This window comes from Salvelinus namaycush, chromosome 26 (assembly GCF_016432855.1).
Source record: "Salvelinus namaycush isolate Seneca chromosome 26, SaNama_1.0, whole genome shotgun sequence".
NCBI lineage: Eukaryota > Metazoa > Chordata > Actinopteri > Salmoniformes > Salmonidae > Salvelinus > Salvelinus namaycush.
In genome coordinates, this window is record NC_052332.1 from 24,049,944 (window position 1) to 24,068,822 (window position 18,879).

At 46.8% G+C, this 18,879-nt stretch overlaps 1 protein-coding gene across 1 annotated transcript in view; it reads left to right on the forward strand.

Moving 5' to 3' along the window:
* The first annotated feature begins 2,782 nt into the window (after positions 1-2,782).
* LOC120021009 (guanine nucleotide exchange factor VAV2-like) overlaps positions 2,783-18,879 on the forward strand; it is a 119,157-nt gene continuing 103,060 nt past the window's right edge. The window contains exon 1 of the mRNA XM_038964669.1: positions 2,783-3,289. Coding sequence (XP_038820597.1) covers positions 3,086-3,289 — 204 coding nt within the window. The 5' untranslated portion in view covers positions 2,783-3,085. The remainder of the gene's footprint in view (positions 3,290-18,879) is intronic.

An 18,879-nucleotide genomic window follows, 5' to 3' on the forward strand; every position in this document is an offset into this window, starting at 1 on the left:
CGGGGTTCAGTCCCAGTGCCCCAAGCTTAGTGATGAGCTTGGAGGGTACTATGGTGTTGAAGGCTGAGCTGTGATCAATGAAAAGTATTCTTACATAGGTATTCCTTTTGTCCAGATGGTATAGGTCTGTGTGCAGTGCAATGGCTATTGCATCATCCATTGATCTATTGGGGTGGTATGCAAATTGCAGTGCGTCTGGGGTGTCGGGTAAGGTGGAGGTGATATGATCCTTAACTAGCCTTTCAAAGCACTTCATGATGACAGAAGTGAGTGCTACTGTGCGATAGTCATTTAGTTCAGATACCTTGGCTTTCTTTGGTACAGGAACAATGGTGGACATCTTGCAGCAAGTGGGGACGGCAGACTGGGATAAGGAGAGATTGAATATGTCCTTAAACACTCCAGCCAGCTGGTCTGCGCATGCTCTGAGGACACGGCTAGGGATGCCATCTAGGCCAGCAGCCTTGCGAGGGTTAACACGCTTAAATGTCTTGCTCACGTCGGCCACGGAGAACGAGAGCTCACAGTCTTCAGGAGCGGCCCGCGTCGGTGGCACTGTGTTATCCTCAAATCGGGCAAAGAAGGTGTTTATCTTTTCCAGGAGCAAGACGTCGGTGTTGCAAGACGTGGCTGGTTTTCCCTTTGTAATCCATGATTGTCTGGAGTCCCTGCCACATACTACTTGTGTCTGAGCCATTGAATTGTGACCCCACTTTGCCTCTGTACTGATGTTTTGCCTCACTGAGGGCATAACTGGACTGTTTGTATTCAACATTTTAGCCAGGTAGCCTAGGACAACAAAAAATAGAAGTGTGTACTGTATGAAAGTCATGGACCTTTTCTTCAACATGAAAGAGAGGAGGATGGCATTTCTCTACAAGTTGTATTTATTTAACCAGGCAAGTCAGTTAAGAACAAATTCTTATTTACAATTACAGCCAAACCCTAACAACGCTGGACCAATTGTGCACCGCCCAATGGGACTCCCAATCACAGCCAGTTGTGATATAGCCTGGAATCAAACCAGGATCTGTAGTGACGGCTCAAGCACTGCGATGTAGTGCCTTAGACCGCTGCGCCACTCGGGAGCACAAGTAGGTTGAGTCAATGTGTTTTTTCTACTTTCACAAATACGCACACACACACATACACAAATCAGAACCATTGACAGCCACATCATATTCAGCTTACGTTGATTGGACTAAATTGTTTTTGGTATCTTTTAGTTGTCACTGTTTAGACTAAGCATAGGTGATTTGATGATGTTGAAATGGTGCTGGACTAGTGGTACTGGACTAGTGGTGCTGGAATAGTGGGGGTAGCTCCTGTTTAACTTTGCGACTTGCAGTAAATCTCTGTGGTTCTAAATCAATAGTTGTTTAGCAGTCTGACAATGTCCGAAACATTAACTTTCTTGAACATGCTGTAGGTCATGTAACTGTTTGTTACATGCAATATGCTTTGTGGCCTTCACTGGACACAGGTTGCTCTCCGGTTTTGTGATGAAACAAAGGTGTGGTTAAATGTATTCTGCCACTGTGTCTTATTGTCTCGGCCTTAGGCCTATATCATGGTCGCAAGTCATAGAACTAACAGGTTAGAGAGCAAACAACACATTTATCACAACACATATGTTTTTATTTTTTTCTGGCTTGGCATCCCCAGTGATTTTACCCACAAACCGCTACTGCCCCTAATCCTTACATTAACCCCTTTTAACCTAACTCCTAACCTTAACCCTAAACTTAACCCTGACCCCTTGCCACCTAGCTAACAACAAATTGGAACTTGTAACATATCATACATTTACCAAATTTGTAACATATCATACAATTGTAATTCGTAACATATCTTGCTGAATGTAGTGTCTCGGATTTACATACAGATAATTCGAAATGCTTTGAGACCAGGTTGGGTTGCCAGATGTTTGCAGTATATGCCCAACCATCCACCCTACCAACCACCCTACAAATGTAACATATCACACTAATTTGAGTGTCTCAGATTTACGTTTACTATGTTACTTGTCGTCTGTGAGACCAGGCTGGCAAAACATCACAATCCGTACGAAAAAGAGGAGGGAGAAGACAAGGACGAAACAAGAAACAACATAGAAACGATTTATTGGATCATTTCTAAACGTTTATTTCCATTATAGTGGGTGTTTGGCATTCTGAGAATGACGAGAACGACGTGATTTTTTTCCTATACATGTTTCTGTTGGAGTTAGTGAAATCTGTTTTCGAGTGCATTGTGGATAGGCTGAATGTTGAGTGGGGCGTCGTAAGAAGGGACGATTGATTTACCATCGTGTTTTACATTGATATGCAATTGTTATATATCAGAGCAGCATAGGACATTGTATAGAGAAGCTCTGAACAACTAGAAACTCTGGGTTGCTACGCAAAACAACGGAATGTCGCGCTGTAAGCAGTGTCAGAACTGAAAATATTCCCTTAGCTGTTCAAAGTATTTTTTTCCGGAGACATCGGTTTTGGACAGCATGCTTGCACAATAGGTTCAAAAGTGAAATTTGGTAGGCTTTAATACACAAGCAAAGAAGAGATTGGGGCATATATTATTATTATACTGTCCAACACCGTTTGGATATGCAAAACCAACTTTGAGAATGAAGAAAAGGAAATGTGTGTTCCCGGTAGTGCACATTGGTCTGTCTGTTTAGAAGGGAATTTACGCATTACATCAACTTTATTCAATTTTTGTCGTCAATTTATACATGTTTTTGGTCAGAAACTCACGTCACTTATCCAAAAGACTGAACTGGACATATTCTGACTATTCTGCACTGAACATAGTCTATTTGAACAGAGCTGGACATATTGTGAGCTGGAGCAAATAATAGAAACTTAATCGGAAAACTAAAGTGGAACATTATTTTACCGTATTTATAAAGTTATCAGTTTCACTATTACGTGGAGAAATAATACAACTAATAACATTTTCATTAAGATTTGGATTTCAACACTGGTGGAAGTATTGCTTCCATTGCGCGCTGGAAGCAGCTGAATTTTGCACACTGAGGCGGCTGTCGAATTTGGTTGTGGAACTCTCCCCCCAAGCTGACATGGAGGAGTGGAGGCAATGCGGGCGGTGGTTGATAGACTGCAAGGTTTTGCCCCCAAACCACCGGGTCGTGTGGCCTTCTGCAGCCGTGTTCGACTTGGCACAGGCGCTACGAGACGGAGTGCTCTTGTGCCAGATGTTGCACAACCTGTCACCGGGGTCTGTGGACCTAAAGGAGATCAACTTCAGACCCCAGATGTCCCAGGTATGTCAAGGTCGCGCCTATGGTACCTGTCTGAATTACTGTATATAGAAGACCTGTCTACCAGGCAGTGCCGCGCCGGTTTACCGAACGGGCACGCAGGGCACGTGCCCCAGGGCTTCCTTGGAGGTTGCCCCCCCAGATAGCATATGATAGCAAAGTGTGTAGAATGACAGGAAATTAGCTTTAAAACGGCAACATTTTCTCTCAGCCTCAAGGCAAAATGTGTAGAACAGCAGGAAATTAGCTTTAAAATGGCAATGTTTTCATTCAGCCTCATGACAAAATGTGAACAAAAGCATAAGATGAGCTACAAAAAACAGTAAAAAAAATCTGCTCTGTGGCAAAAAAGTGTAGAATAGCAGGAAATTAGCTTTAAAACTGCAACATTTCTCTTAGCCTCATGAAAACGTGTAGCATAGCATTATACAACTGCATAGGTCAGTGCCCCAGGGATCAATTAGCTATATGCACAGCACTAAGGCCTATGTTACTGTCATATCACTGTCATTATTGGTAAATGGTTAACCTGCCTTCCATGCAACTGGTTTTGAAACAGTCTTTGCATGCATAAATCGTTCTTCAGAGTGCAATTTGCTCAGTGTTCACATTCAATAATCATGCAACAGTTCCACAGTCCACAGCACAACTGTACAGGAGGAAGTGTTGTACAGTTTTCCACAGTCCACAGCACAACTGTACAGGAGGAAGTGTTGTACAGTTTTGCCCAAATGTGTACTTTCTTGCACCCAAGGGGTGTCGCTGTTGAGCACTACTGATAGTTCCAGATGTCCTCCACAACCCACAGGGGCCATACTATTGCATTGCATGATGTTTCATTGACTTAAATCATTCTAACATAAGCTACAATTAGAAACATTTAATAATTGCCATGCGAGTGAAAGGTGTGTCTCTGCAGTGCAGCAGCAGCTTTTTATAGTTCAGTGGAACATTTACTAAGGCTTGGTTAGCACATGGTCTCGTTAGACCCGTAGTAATACTGAAGAGGGTATGTGGTCAGACAAACCAAACTATTTGAGGGGTTTTCCTTTATTCTGTGACTCAGGTGCAACGTGGAAGAGACTGGTTGGAGAGTGTTGAGGCAGAAGACTGTTGGTTGGTTTGAAGTTGAGGGGAAACTACCCACTGGGCACAGACCTCAGTTCAGCGTCTAGTTTTGATTTACATTTTGGTTGTTGTCAACCATGTTGAATTCAATTGTTTGGTTGAAATGACATGGAAACCACGTTGTGTCAACACAGTTTTTTCCCAGTGGTTAGGGCATATGGCGTTGTGTCAACACAGTTTTTGCCCAGTGGTTAGGGCATATGGCGTTGTGTAACACAGTTTTTGCCCAGTGGTTAGGGCATATGGCGTTGTGTAACACAGTTTTTGCCCAGTGGTTAGGGCATATGGCGTTGTGTAACACAGTTTTTGCCCAGTGGTTAGGGCATATGGCGTTGTGTCAACACAGTTGAGTGGGCAGAAAGCTCAAGTCAGTTTTGGAATGTGGCTTGCTGCTTAGTTGAGTACTAACCTCAGCATATTAACTTTTTCATAACATGGGCCCCCCTCACTTCCATGTGATAATGTGTCTGTGTGTGGTGTCACCCCATATTGTCATCACAGTTCATCCTGGTCCCCCATTCCAAAATGAGGGAGTGCATAACCACGGCCTTCTGAGGTTTACATAAATGGCTCAGCGGACAGAAACTGGGTTGTGGCATAGATCTATTTTAACTGTGATTCATCTTGATGCCTGTCCTAAAAAAAGACTACTGAACAACTGCCATTCGGTTATGGTGAGAGGTCAGTAAAATGGCCACAGTAAATGGATGATGGGTTCATATCTGTTGATATTCATTCACTGAAGGAGGTGGGGTTGAATGGCTTTCTTCCCATCCAACTCCATTTTGTTTGAAAAGTGTTTGCCATTCTCACACCTTTGGCTTGTTTACAATGTTTATTGTTGCTTGCGGCACATTTCTTACCTCATTGTGGTGTCAAGACACCTCAAGTGCCATAAAAACGGTTTATGATGGATGGAAATTATACTCTTATTGACATGTTTGGCACACTATGTGTGACCTCTTTGACTCTGTGTGTGTGTGTGTGTGTGTGTGTGTGTGTGTTTGTGTGTGGTAGCCTAGTCAACCATGTGTTTCTATAGCTAGTGGGTTTCATGATTACAAGGGCTGCATGACACACTTTGATCCTCCCACCAATCCCATGCCACAGCCCAAGTGTGAGGCTGCAGTGAGAGTGGGTGGGAGGGGGGCTCCTCTGTGACAAATTAGGTTAAACAAAATCCTGGCATTAGAACAGGGGGTTGTGATTTATGACATGGAAAAGGTCAGTGTGTGTGCTGTGTGCTCTAATGTAAAGGACACACTAATTCACTGCCTCACTGCCAAATGAAGGGGAGGTGAAGGGAGGCCATTACATTTTTGGCTCTTGACGAAAGATTGATTACTCAACCGCTCCAAGTGGTACCTGAGTCTGTCTCTGAACATGACTGTTATAAATCATCAAAATAAATAAATGAACCTATTTTCTGTTATGGTGATGAAAATGTAGAGGCAAAGTGATGACAGGGGTGGTAGTGTGTGAGCCTCTTATTATGCCCTATGGAAGACTGTGACACTTGTGGAAGATGAACATTTGTACCAGTGGTACCAACTGAATAATGATACGAGTTTGTCATTGTCTGTTTGTACTGTTTGCTAAACCCACAGCCATACTACTCTCATGATCAGGCTTGTCTTGTAACACACACGTAACACTCTCTTTATTTACCATTGTCCAGTGGTAATGAATTGTGTATTTGTGATTTACCCATTCAATGCATACACTTCTGGCCGTTTTGTGTTCTATTGATTCATACCACTTTCAGTCAAGGAATATCAATTCTTGTGTTTCACTGACCTTGGTTTGAATCTCAACAGATGAGGCTGCCCTTTTAGAATACTTGTTGTTTTAAGCTACATTAGGCCTATTCTAATATCTCTTAAACACACACTCCAGGTTGCCATGTAAAATACCTTATGAGCATTGTGTGTTTGGTGGTGGAGCTGAGATCATGGCAAAGCTTTGTGTATCCTGAATACCTCGCTGTAGGCTCTGTCTGAAGAGAGAGCTTTCTGAAGCCTTCTGTGTATTGTTGTGCCAATGTTTTCTTTTTCCTTTTTTGAACTGGTAGTGAGGCAGCTTCGAATGCCATTGGGATGACTCATGCGAATGTGTGTGTATGTGTGTTGTACCTGTTTAGACTACATTACCACTGGCATAGCCCTGGGGATGTGTCTCTGCTTTCCTCTCAGAGCAGCGGGGGTGTCTCTCCATACTCCGCAGGGCTTTAGAGAACACACTGAGGCTACCGCTTCCACTCACATAAATTGAGCTTATTTCTCTGTTTAAATACAACAGTGGTGGATGGTGAAAACATCGCTATCCACCATTATTTGTCTGGTCTTTGGTCATTATATTAGATACATTCCTCTTTTGTGTATCTACCACAGTTTAAACTAGACTTTGCATGGTGGATACAGGATATTTAGATATCTTCTCTAGGTAGCGCTGTCAATCACTAATTCTATTCTTTCCTCATGATTTCCCTTTATACAAACATTAATGTACACAAAATGATGTTACCTCCAAAGCTTTGTCCCTGCAGTCTTTGAAATCCCTGCTTGGGAATTGTTGTGATGGCTGGGATCAAAGGTAAGGATGTGAACTGAAACAAAACATTGATAATTCCAGCCCACCTACCAATTCCAACCTCCCAGCAGCCCTAATGTCTGCTTCCCTTGGGACCACTCCGGTGTGGGGGATGGTGGTTAACCCTCCTCCTTCCCTCTGGGGTAATTTAATCTGTGCGTTTGGTCCACTGTTGCCCCCATGACCCCTCGGCAGCCGGATGCAGGTAATACCACTAATGGACCTCGTTATGAACACTTCCTGGGTCGCACAGCTGTGACTCCACCAGCGAAAGTTAATGGGATTGAAAAGGAGGGAATAGGGGTAGGCTTTATTCTGAGGTTATGACTTGCTTTCTTCACTCAATGCACAAGTCAGGACAAAAACCTCAGCTGATGGAAGTGTTCATTCGCTACAGGCTAGACCAGGCATCTATGGTCCTCAGTCACAGGTATTGTGCACATTGCTAAAGTCCTGCATTGAGGCTGCTGGCGCTGGAACATTCATCCGTTCCTTCATTCTTCTCTGCACATTCCTGAGGGACTGCTGTGGTGGTAGTCTGAAAACATGAGATCACTGGAAATGTGGGGAACTCCACGGAACAGAGCAAGGCTGTCAAAGTGACAAGGAGGGAGGAAAAAAGCAGGTGATGTCATGTCAAGCCTCCATACTGTGTTTCTGTTACGAATAAAGACCATGTCATTCTCAAGATAAAGCTTTTCTCCATATGGTCAACCATCTCGACATGGAGAAAGCTGATTCATGTAAAGGCTCCATGCTTTGTTTCTGCTTCTTGGAATAAGAACGTGTCATTCACAAAGCAGAGCTTTTCTCAATTTTGTCAGTAAAAAAAACAAACACCCAGAACAAGTCCAAGGCTCCAACAAAACTTAACATGGAGAGAAATTATTCACTGTGACGCTGCAGAGGACCATCCGACCCGTATCACTAGTGACATGCCATCCTACTAAACACTATACCAGAATGAGAGCGAGAGAGAGCTGAGGGAGACATACACATGCTTATGGCGAGCATATGGTTTATAAAGGGCTCCATCTGCAGGGTGCTTGTTGTGGGTGATTAGCATGGACGTGCTGGGGAACGAAGCCTGACTGTTTTTAAAGCACGCTCTGTTGGGCAACAGAGAGGGAGAGAGAGAGAGAGAGAGAGAGAGGGGATGGATGGACGGAGGGAGAGAAGGGCACAGAGCCGTCTGTGTGGCGGGACAAAACAGATGGCTCAGAGTACCCCCGCCTAAAAGTTCTCTCTTCTTTCATGACACTTTTTCTGATTATGTGTCTTTGACTGACTGACAGCATTCATTGTTGTCAACATTGACAGATATTACTCACTCAGTGTTGAGCTGTTGTTGATCCAGTATTGTTGCCTGCTGGAGCCATGTTTGTTTGTGACGGTAGATTGAATCTGGCTGCATCATTCGGTGGTGGAGGAGTCTGATAAGGATCTGGATAGTGCTGCAGGGAGAGGAACAGAAGTTCCCTATCTCATTCTAAACACCTCCTCCTCCTCTCTGGGGGAGAGATAAGCTGCTTCATATTTTCTCTATCTCCATGCCCAAGGAAAAGTATATGATTCATTCCCATGATGCAGTGCCTAGTGGTGACTTACTGTACTCTATAGATGTGTTGCAGGGCCCATGGATTTTTCACCCGTACCATAACGTGCTACAAAAGCGGAAATATCTCTTGGCTGACTATTGATCATATCACATAATTGGCTGTACAATAGGATGGGCACAGAGGTAGGGTTACCACATTAGACACAATCTCGTAAAAAGCCATTGGGTATTGATCTGCTACATGGCTGACTCTCTTGTTAATCATCCAAACAAAGCGGAACAGCGTGTTGAGGACAGCACTAGAGCAGAAGGAAGGGATCATTTTCTCTCCCCCATATTTAGTCTATTTTTGTGCCGCCATCCCACCAATGGTTTTGTGGTTATCCTTCTTGAAATGGTCTCAAAATAAACCATTACTTTTTCAATATGATCCAAGTGTGTGGCAAAACGAGTCAATATTTTACTAGCCTACTATTATAGTACATTATATCAAAACATGAAATTCCATTCAGTGAATGTCTGTCTTATATTTTATACCTGTGTAATAACTCTTACTGTCTTTATCTATGGCTTTATTCCATACTAAAGAGCCAGACTGTAGAGTAGGCCGTCTTTCCACTGAATTCTGGAGCTCTGCCTTTGTCAGTTGCCCCTCACTACAGTGTTAATGTTGATTATGGAAATGGCTTCTGATTTCCTCTGTCCATTCCACACTCGTATCCGTCATGTTTCTGACACCTAGGCAAATCCCCCAAAGGACATGTTTCGAGTCGGAACAGGCAGATGGAAAGCATCATTCTGGAGGGTGCAGTGCAAACACTGGCCCTGCCAATCCACTGGAGGTTACAGGAAGCCTACTGCTGGAGACACTTTGAATAAAGTTGTGCAAGGTTAGTGAAGAGATCAGCTCATTTGACTGTTTTCAGATAGCTGAGAAGTCATTTGATACAGCTAATATTCCTTTTCAATGATAAGTGAAGCGTAGCTGTTATTTGTCAGGACTTTGTCAATTTACCAAAGTGTGGATGATGAAGTTAGCCTGAGTTCTGTGAAAGGTCAAATCTCCAGTGGGTCATTCCAATCCTCTGTTATGGATGATGTAATCTGTTGAGATGATTGCCCATTGCATTGGATAGCAATATCACTTTCGTTGTGGTGTAGTTGCTGTTTGTTCACCATTCATCAAGTAACCTCGCTCTGTGTGCACTCATAACTGATCAGTGAGAAAAGGAAGGAATTCTTTCTCTCAGAGAGTAGGCCTATTGACTAAAGCCTTGTTTTCTGTTACAAAGACAGGTTGTTCTGTCCATCCTTGATTGATGATATCTGTAAAAAACAATTTCTCAGGAGTGGGCCCGGGCAATGTAACAGCAGGTAAAGCTTGTGCAATCCCATTTCCCATTTAAAAAGGTGAAGAAAAAGATAAATCTGCCACCAGTTTGGCGTTAGCATAATGAAAGCGATGGAGTGTGAAGGGAGGAGAACTAAACAATTTAGAATTAATGCTGGAAGTGCCTGCCTGGGAAAACAAAGGCAGAAAAACCATAAGGGAGTAAAGAGAGGTGGAGGGAGGCTGATTGAGAGGAAGCTTTTAGTGGCTTTCTCCGGTGAAATCGAGCATGTCCCTCCATCTGACGTTCAGCGATCATCTGGCCCTCCACAAGTACTTTTCCTCCATTCACAGAAAAAAAGATTTACCTTAACTACACCAGCCCCGTTCCACAACTTAGATTTACCTTAACTACACCAGCCCCGTTCCACAACTTAGATTTACCTTAACTACACCAGCCCCGTTCCACAACTTAGATTTACAGACACCATGGTGGCCTCTTGGGACAAGAAAGTTTGACTCAAACTGCAGGGATTCCCTATGACTATAAGCAGTCTTTTCACTTTACAACACAGATAGACTTTGACTGACATTTAGCCACAGTGCATTACTTGTATGATGCAACTATTTAAATGTCTACTGAGCTGTGGGAATTTGTAATCATAGATATGAACTCATTTGACCTATAAATATCCTGATATTTCTATGCTTTTAATTTCAAAGTTGTAGCCCTTAGCCAAGTCTGTTTTGGTTGTCGGCTTCGTCTTGTCTATCATATTCTGATCACAGTCCCTTTGTGGTGCATTCGTATGGTGTTTTCCTCAGTAATTTTTTCTCCCCCTTTCCTTTGCAAAAGAGGTCCTTTGCATCCCACTTCCTGCTCAGTACTGAGGGAGAGTTGTGTAATCCCCTCCCCCTCGGCTTCTCTGCGCTGAGCCAGACAACAAGAAACATCTGGACAGAGAACAGAGAGTTTAGAACGCACCCATCCCCACCTTCGTGGAGCTCAACAATGCACTGGTTCAACAATGCGCTGCTTGGACTGTGGACACCCCCTGCCTCTCCAGCCAAACCCTCTGTACACTGCATTCTTAGCTTGACTTTGCTAGTTTTGTTCAAACGTATATGTGAAAGAGGAATCTTTGAGTCAGTGTTTGCTGTGTGTACTTGTTATGAGTTGTATGTATCTGTGTTTCGGACAGGCTATTATTTTGTTCTCCCATATGCATCAGTGTGAATGTATTGTTGTTGACTCAGGCTCTGTGAACAGGTTGTGTTTTGACAGGCTCACAATCCATCTTTTGGATTGTAGTCTCAGTGACAAGTGAGTCTAACAACAACGGATTCTTGACAATATTTACAAACCCCTTTCCATTGTCCTGGTGGATACGTGCAATTAGTTCCGTGTTCTTGTGTTCCTGGTGTCTCCCCTCAAGCAGTTAAGTGAATGGGCAGATGTCATCATCTCCAGTGCCATTAATCCAACCACCAACATGCACTGCCAAGGACCATAGCAGTAGGAGGATCTGTTTAACAGAAACAAAAGCTTCTGTCAGTTTAGAGAGTGGTCGACCAGCTCCCTGTGTTTAGATCCTGCAAGGCCACACAGTGCTCCTGTTGAGTAGGAACAAAGAGCTTTGCGTTTCAGAGAAGAGGTCCAATACTGTTGTTATGTAACAATTTTTTACAATGGTGAGCACAGCACACGTGGGTATGCAGGTACACCAGTACCAGCCAAAATTAGAACCATGCGAAACTGAGAGGGGTACAGTACAATACTTCTGCTTTTACAATATTTTTTATACTATTCACTCAGCCATGTCTCTTTCCACCCATGCTGAAATATTTTCCCTTTTTTTGTGCTGAGCTCATGTTGCAGAGGTTTTTCTCAGGGCAGGTGCTCATTGGAAACTCTTATGAAGTATTAAGAAACTGCAGTTGAGTGCAGCAGATCATTTTCCGCCCAGCAGTCATACCGCAAATTATTGAACGTGTTCTCTTATTTGCAAGAAAGTAGTCTTTAGGGATGTGGTTAGACTCACAGTTTTGGCCATTGTGTTGAGAGAACAAAGCCGTTTTAGTTTCTGCATTTAAATCTGCCTCAGGACAGCACAATGGAACAGAAGAGTCACTCTTGTATTTTTTTCTCCCATAGTCAGGTCCTCTGTGACACATTGCGCAGTATGTAATCTTTTTTCGACAGAAAATATTTTCTTGTTAAGATTATTTATTTCCTCTACTCAGGATTCTGCTGTCCTCCAAGTTACTGTAATATTTATTATTCTCCTTGTAAGACACACTTCGGTTTTATCTCACTGGGTTAATTTTTGACGTATGTTGTCAAATGTTTGTGTTTTTCCCTGTAAGCCTGTAAGTCCGTAGACAGATGACTACTACATAGACCACAGAGGACTAAACGTAGCAGAACGGTGTCATGTGTTTCACTGGTAGTCTAATGGGAGGCTTGTCCTTTAAATAAACTTGTTTTACAAGGTCGGACGAAAGTGTGTGTGTGTGTGTGTGTGTGTGGGGGTGGTGGTTGACTACTGGTGAACTTTGTGTGATGTTCATATGAAGGGTTTGATTCCAAAATGCAATAAACAACAATTGTTAACATTTGCATTTTTTTCATCTGAAATAAATGCTAATGGATCCCTTTCTATGTGTATGAATTGTGTGTGTTCTCATACTTTTGAAACATTTACTATAGGTGTGCTTTAGAATGTGTTTTTTTGCTAAGCTAGATATACTTGTTTCATACCAAAACACGTTATATCCAGAGCCATGTGTTTAGAGAGTTGCGACATTGAGGTTCATGAAGTATGGTGGCGGCAGCATCATGCTGTGGGGATGTTTCGGTCTCGGTCCTGACTAGTCTCCCAGTCCCTACGGCTGTAGGGACTGGGAGACTAGTCAGGACCGAGGCAAAGATGAACAGAGCAAAGTACAGAGAGACTCTTGAAGAAAACCTGCTTAGGACCTCAGACTGGGGCCAAGGTTCACCTTCCAACAGGACAATGACCATAAGCACACAGCCAAGACAACACAGGAGTGGCTTCAGGACAAGTCTCTGAATGTCCTTGAGTGGCCCAGCCAGAGTCCGGACTTGAAACTGGTCAAATATCTCTGGAGAGACCTGAATATAGCTGTGCAGCGACGCTCCCCATCCAACCTGACAGAGCTTGAGAGCATCTGCAGAGAAGAGTGGGGTTGTGCCAAGCTTGTAGCATCATACCCAAGAAGACTCAAGGCTGTAATCGCAAAGATGTATAAAAACCTGTTTTTGCTTTGTCATTATGAGGTGTTGTGTGTAGATTGATGAGGGGGAAAAAACGATTGAATAATTTTTAGAATAAGGCTGTAACGTAACAAAATATGGAAAAGGTCAAGGGGTCTTTTCTGAATGCACTGTATGACACTGTGCTTCTATGGCTAGATGCACCATGCCACTGCTCAGACAGCTTATATTCCAGTGCCTTTATCACAGTCAACACATTTGAGCATTAATTATATTTAATTAATACATGTATCTCAGTCTCATGGCAAAATGTGTAGAATTGCAGGAAATTTGTTTTAAAACAGCGCATTTTTCTGTCATCCTGATGGAAAAATGTATAGAATAGCATGAGATTAGGGTTAAAACTGCACATTTTTCTCTTTGCCCCATGGCAAAATGTGCAAAATTGCTGGAATTGATTATCAAATTATCAAATTTCTGCAGGCCCACCCACCTACAAATGTCTGGCTATGCTACTGCTTTCAATGTCCTTATTATTCCTTAAATCCTTCCCTAAAATGTATATCAGCAAACAAAATAAGCTTTCCTTGGTTCATCCTAATAAAACCTGTAAAACACATATTTGTAACGTCCTGACCAGAGTTCTTATGTGTTTTGCTTGTTTAGTGTTGGTCAGGACGTGAGCTGGGTGGGAATTCTATGTTGTGTGTCTAGTTCGTCTGTTTCTATGTTCAGCCTGATATGGTTCTCAATCAGAGACAGCTGTGTATCGTTGTCCCTGATTGAGAATCATATATAGGTGGCTTGTTTTGTGTTGGGGATGGTGGGTGGTTGTTTCCTGTCTCTGTGTTTGTGTTCTGCACCAGCTAGGACTGTGACGGTATGTTCTTTTGTTATTTTGTATAGTGTATTGTTTTGTTTTGATTAAATTCATTATGGAAAATTACCACGCTGCGTATTGGTCCTCTGATCCTTCTCGCCTCTCCTCGTCTGAGGAGGAGGACGACTTAGACTGCCGTTACAGAACCACCCACCAAACAAGGATCAAGCAGCGTGGCAACGGGCAGCAGCGACAGCAGCAGCGGTACCAGGAGGAATGGTCATGGGAGCAAATATTTAACGGAGAAGGACCCTGGGCTAAGGTTGGAGAATATCGCCGCTCTCGGGAAGAGATGGAGGCAGCTAAAGCCCAGGAGCGGTGGTCTGAGGAGGCAGCACAGAAGCGGGGCTGGAAGCCCGTGAAGAAACCCCAAAAATTTCTTGGGGGGGGGCTAAATTGTAGTGTGGCGAGGGCAGGTAGGAAACCTGCGCCCACTTCCCATGCTTACCGTGGAGAGCAGGAGTACGGGCAGACACCGTGTTATGCGGAAGAGCGCACGGTGTCTCCTGTAAGGGTGCATAGCCCGGTGCGGGTTATTCCACCTCCCCGCACTGGGCGGGCTAGAGTGAGCATTGAGCCAAGTGCCATGAAGCCGGCTCTACATATCTGGCCTCCAGTACGTCTCCTCGGGCCGGTGTACATGGCACCAGCCTTACGCATGGTGTCCCCGGTTCGCCAACACAGCCCAGTGCGGGTTATTCCACCTCCCCGCACTGGACGGGCTACGGGGAGCATGCAACCAGGTAAGGTTGGGCAGGCTCAGTGCTCAAGGGAGCCAGTACGCCTGCACGATCCGGTATATCCGGCGCTACCTTCCCGCCCCAGCCCAGTACCACCAGTGCCTACACCACGCACCAAGCCTCCTGTGCGTCTCCAGAGCCCTGTACGCACTGTTCCTTCTCCCCGCACTCGCCCTGAGGTGCGTGCCCTCAGCCCGGTACCACCAGTGCCGGTACCACGCACCAGGCCTATAGTGCACATCGAGAGTCCAGTGTGCCCTGTTCCTGCTCCCCGCACTAGCCTTGAGGTGCGTGTCTCCAGTCCGGTACCACCAGTTCCGGCACCACGCACCAGGCCTACTGTGCGCCTCAGCAGGTCAGAGTCGGCCGTCTGCCCAACGCCGCCTGCACTGCTCGTCTGCTCAGCGCCGTCTGAGCCATCTGTCTGCCCAGCGCCGTCTGAGCCATCTGTCTGCCCAGCGCCGTCTGAGCCATCTGTCTGCCCAGCGCCGTCTGAGCCATCTGTCTGCCCAGCGCCGTCTGAGCCATCTGTCTGCCCAGCGCCGTCTGAGCCATCTGTCTGCCCAGCGCCGTCTGAGCCATCCGTCTGCCCAGCGCCGTCTGAGCCATCCGTCTGCCCAGCACCATCTGAGCCATCCGTCTGCCCAGCGCCGTCTGAGCCATCCGTCTGCCCAGCGCCGTCTGAGCCATCCGTCTGCCCAGCGCCGTCTGAGCCATCCGTCTGCCCAGCGCCGTCTGAGCCGTCCGTCTGCCCAGCGCCGTCTGAGCCGTCCGTCTGCCCAGCGCCGTCTGAGCCGTCCGTCTGCCCAGCGCCGTCTGAGCCGTCCGTCTGCCCAGCGCCGTCTGAGCCGTCCGTCTGCCCAGCGCCATCAGAGCCGTCCGTCTGCCCCGCGCCGTCAGAGCCGCCCGTCTGCCCCGAGAAGCCAGAGCCGCCCGTCTGCCACGAGAAGCCAGAGCCGCCAGCCAGTCAGGAGAAGCCAGAGCCGCCAGCCAGTCAGGAGCCGCCAGAGCCGCCAGCCAGTCAGGAGCCGCCAGAGCCGCCAGCCAGTCAGGAGCCGCCAGAGCCGCCAGCCAGTCAGGAGCCGCCAGAGCCGCCAGCCAGTCAGGAGCCGCCAGAGCCGCCAGCCAGTCAGGAGCCGCCAGAGCCGCCAGCCAGTCAGGAGCCGCCAGCCAGTCAGGAGCCGCCAGCCAGTCAGGAGCCGCCAGCCAGTCAGGAGCCGCCAGCCAGTCAGGAGCCGCCAGCCAGTCAGGAGCCGCCAGCCAGTCAGGAGCCGCCAGCCAGTCAGGAGCCGCCAGCCAGTCAGGAGCCGCCAGCCAGTCAGGAGCCGCCAGCCAGTCAGGAGCCGCCAGCCAGTCAGGAGCCGCCAGCCAGTCAGGAGCCGCCAGCCAGTCAGGAGCCGCCAGCCAGTCAGGAGCCGCCAGCCAGTCAGGAGCCGCCAGCCAGTCAGGAGCCGCCAGCCAGTCAGGAGCCGCCAGCCAGTCAGGAGCCGCCAGCCAGTCAGGAGCCGCCAGAGCCGCCAGCCAGTCAGGAGCCGCCAGAGCCGCCAGCCAGTCAGGAGCCGCCAGAGCCGCCAGCCAGTCAGGAGCCGCCAGAGCCGCCAGCCAGTCAGGAGCCGCCAGAGCCGCCAGCCAGTCAGGAGCCGCCAGAGCCGCCAGCCAGTCAGGAGCCGCCAGAGCCGCCAGCCAGTCAGGAGCCGCCAGAGCCGCCAGCCAGTCAGGAGCCGCCAGAGCCGCCAGCCAGTCAGGAGCCGCCAGAGCCGCCAGCCAGTCAGGAGCCGCCAGCCAGTCAGGAGCCGCCAGCCAGTCATGAACCGCCCTCCAGTCATGAACCGCCCTCCAGTCATGAACCGCCCTCCAGTCATGAACCGCCCTCCAGTCATGAGCCGCCCTCCAGTCATGAGCCGCCCTCCAGTCATGAGCCGCCCTCCAGTCATGAGCCGCCCTCCAGTCATGAGCCGCCCTCCAGTCATGAGCCGCCCTCCAGTCATGAGCCGCCCTCCAGTCATGAGCCGCCCTCCAGTCATGAGCCGCCCTCCAGTCATGAGCCGCCCTCCAGTCCGGAGCTGCCATTCAGTCCGGAGCTGCCATTAGTCCGGAGCTGCCCTTCAGTCCGGAGCTGCCATTCAGTCCGGAGCTGCCCCTCTGTCCGGAGTTGCCCCTCTGTCCGGAGTTGCCCCTCTGTCCGGAGTTGCCCCTCTGTCCGGAGTTGCCCCTCTGTCCTGAGCTACCTCTCTGTCCTGAGCTACCTCTCTGTCCTGAGCTACCTCTCTGTCCTGAGCTACCTCCTAAATCATGTGGGGGCCTTGGGGAGGATTCTTAGGCCAAGGTCGTGGGCGAGGGTCGCCACTCAAAGGACGCTAAGGAGGGGGACAAAGACAGTGGTGGAATGGTGTCCTCTTCCACCGCCGGAGCCGCCACCGCGGACAGATGCCCACCCAGACCCTCCCCTTGAGTTTTAGGGGTGCGTTCGGAGTCCGCACCTCAGGGGGGGGGTACTGTAACGTCCTGACCAGAGTTCTTATGTGTTTTGCTTGTTTAGTGTTGGTCAGGACGTGAGCTGGGTGGGAATTCTATGTTGTGTGTCTAGTTCGTCTGTTTCTATGTTCAGCCTGATATGGTTCTCAATCAGAGACAGCTGTGTATCGTTGTCCCTGATTGAGAATCATATATAGGTGGCTTGTTTTGTGTTGGGGATGGTGGGTGGTTGTTTCCTGTCTCTGTGTTTGTGTTCTGCACCAGCTAGGACTGTGACGGTATGTTCTTTTGTTATTTTGTATAGTGTATTGTTTTGTTTTGATTAAATTCATTATGGAAAATTACCACGCTGCGTATTGGTCCTCTGATCCTTCTCGCCTCTCCTCGTCTGAGGAGGAGGACGACTTAGACTGCCGTTACAATATTTTTCCAAAAGTTGCTTAAATGTCCAAAAAGAAAACACACGTTGTATATACACTGTTCACCCTCTGCATACATTAAACCGGCTATGTGATATTTGCACAATATAGTTGAAACAAATGGATTATTTTAATATTTATTTAGTTATGAATCACTATTTTATTACATGTAACTGTCTAAAACCCAATTGGGATATGTTTTCTATTGGAGCTCTGCTGTTTGGAGTGATTATATAGCATTTTGCCACAATCTCATTATTTGTCTCTAAAATAAAATGACCTTGCTATATATTTCAAACAAAATCATGGCTGTTTTTTCACTAGCCCATGTCATGGTAAGATGAAAAAATATTAGCTCTATCTCTTTCACATCATGTGTTAAAAATTCATGTCAATTTCCCAACATTTCTTAAAATGGAGCTAACCCGTTTTAGATTGAAACTCGTCATATACCTACATCTTAATTCACACTCACCTTTTGTTTGGATGTGTGTGTGTGAGAGGGAGAGAGAGACCCCTTCCTCCAACCTCCACTCTAGCTCCCTTGCCCTGCACTACTGTTGTCTTTTTCCACAATCCTGCGGCCCGCCTCTTCTTCTGTATTGGGTGACCTTGAGTGTGGAGTATACTGGGGGAGTCTGGGATAGCGTTTGCCCTGACCGCCACCTCCAGACGGCGTCCTGAGATGATGAACTGCGTGGTCTGGACACATTAATGTTCTCACCATACACTTCATCTCTCTCTCTCTGAGACCTCACCAAGACCCTCAACAGCACATCAATACAGAGAGAAAGACAAAACGGAGGGGGTGAATGAGGACTTTAAGGGAATGGAAAAGCATGAGAGAAATGGTGTTTCTTGGAACGGATATTGTAAGATGGAGAAAGATGGAAGGGGTTGTGAGAGAAAGTGGATGGGAGTATGTACATAGTTTAAGATCACTTTATTGGTCAATTGCACACAAGGTACAACTGAAATTTGACTTCCGCTTTTAACCCAACCCCTCTGAAAGACAAACATACAGGTGTGGCAGCCCGGGGAGCTGTTGTTGTCGGGGTTTAAGTGTCTTGCTCAAGGGCACAACGACAGGCAATGGCATCTAGGATTTGCTGGCTTGCCTCTGACCGGTTGCTGGATCGCTTCACTAACCACTAGGCTACTTGCCACCCCTCCTAATGCCTCCTAAGGAAATAGGAGCTTTGGACACATAGTGTGTGCATTTCAGATAAAGGTAGA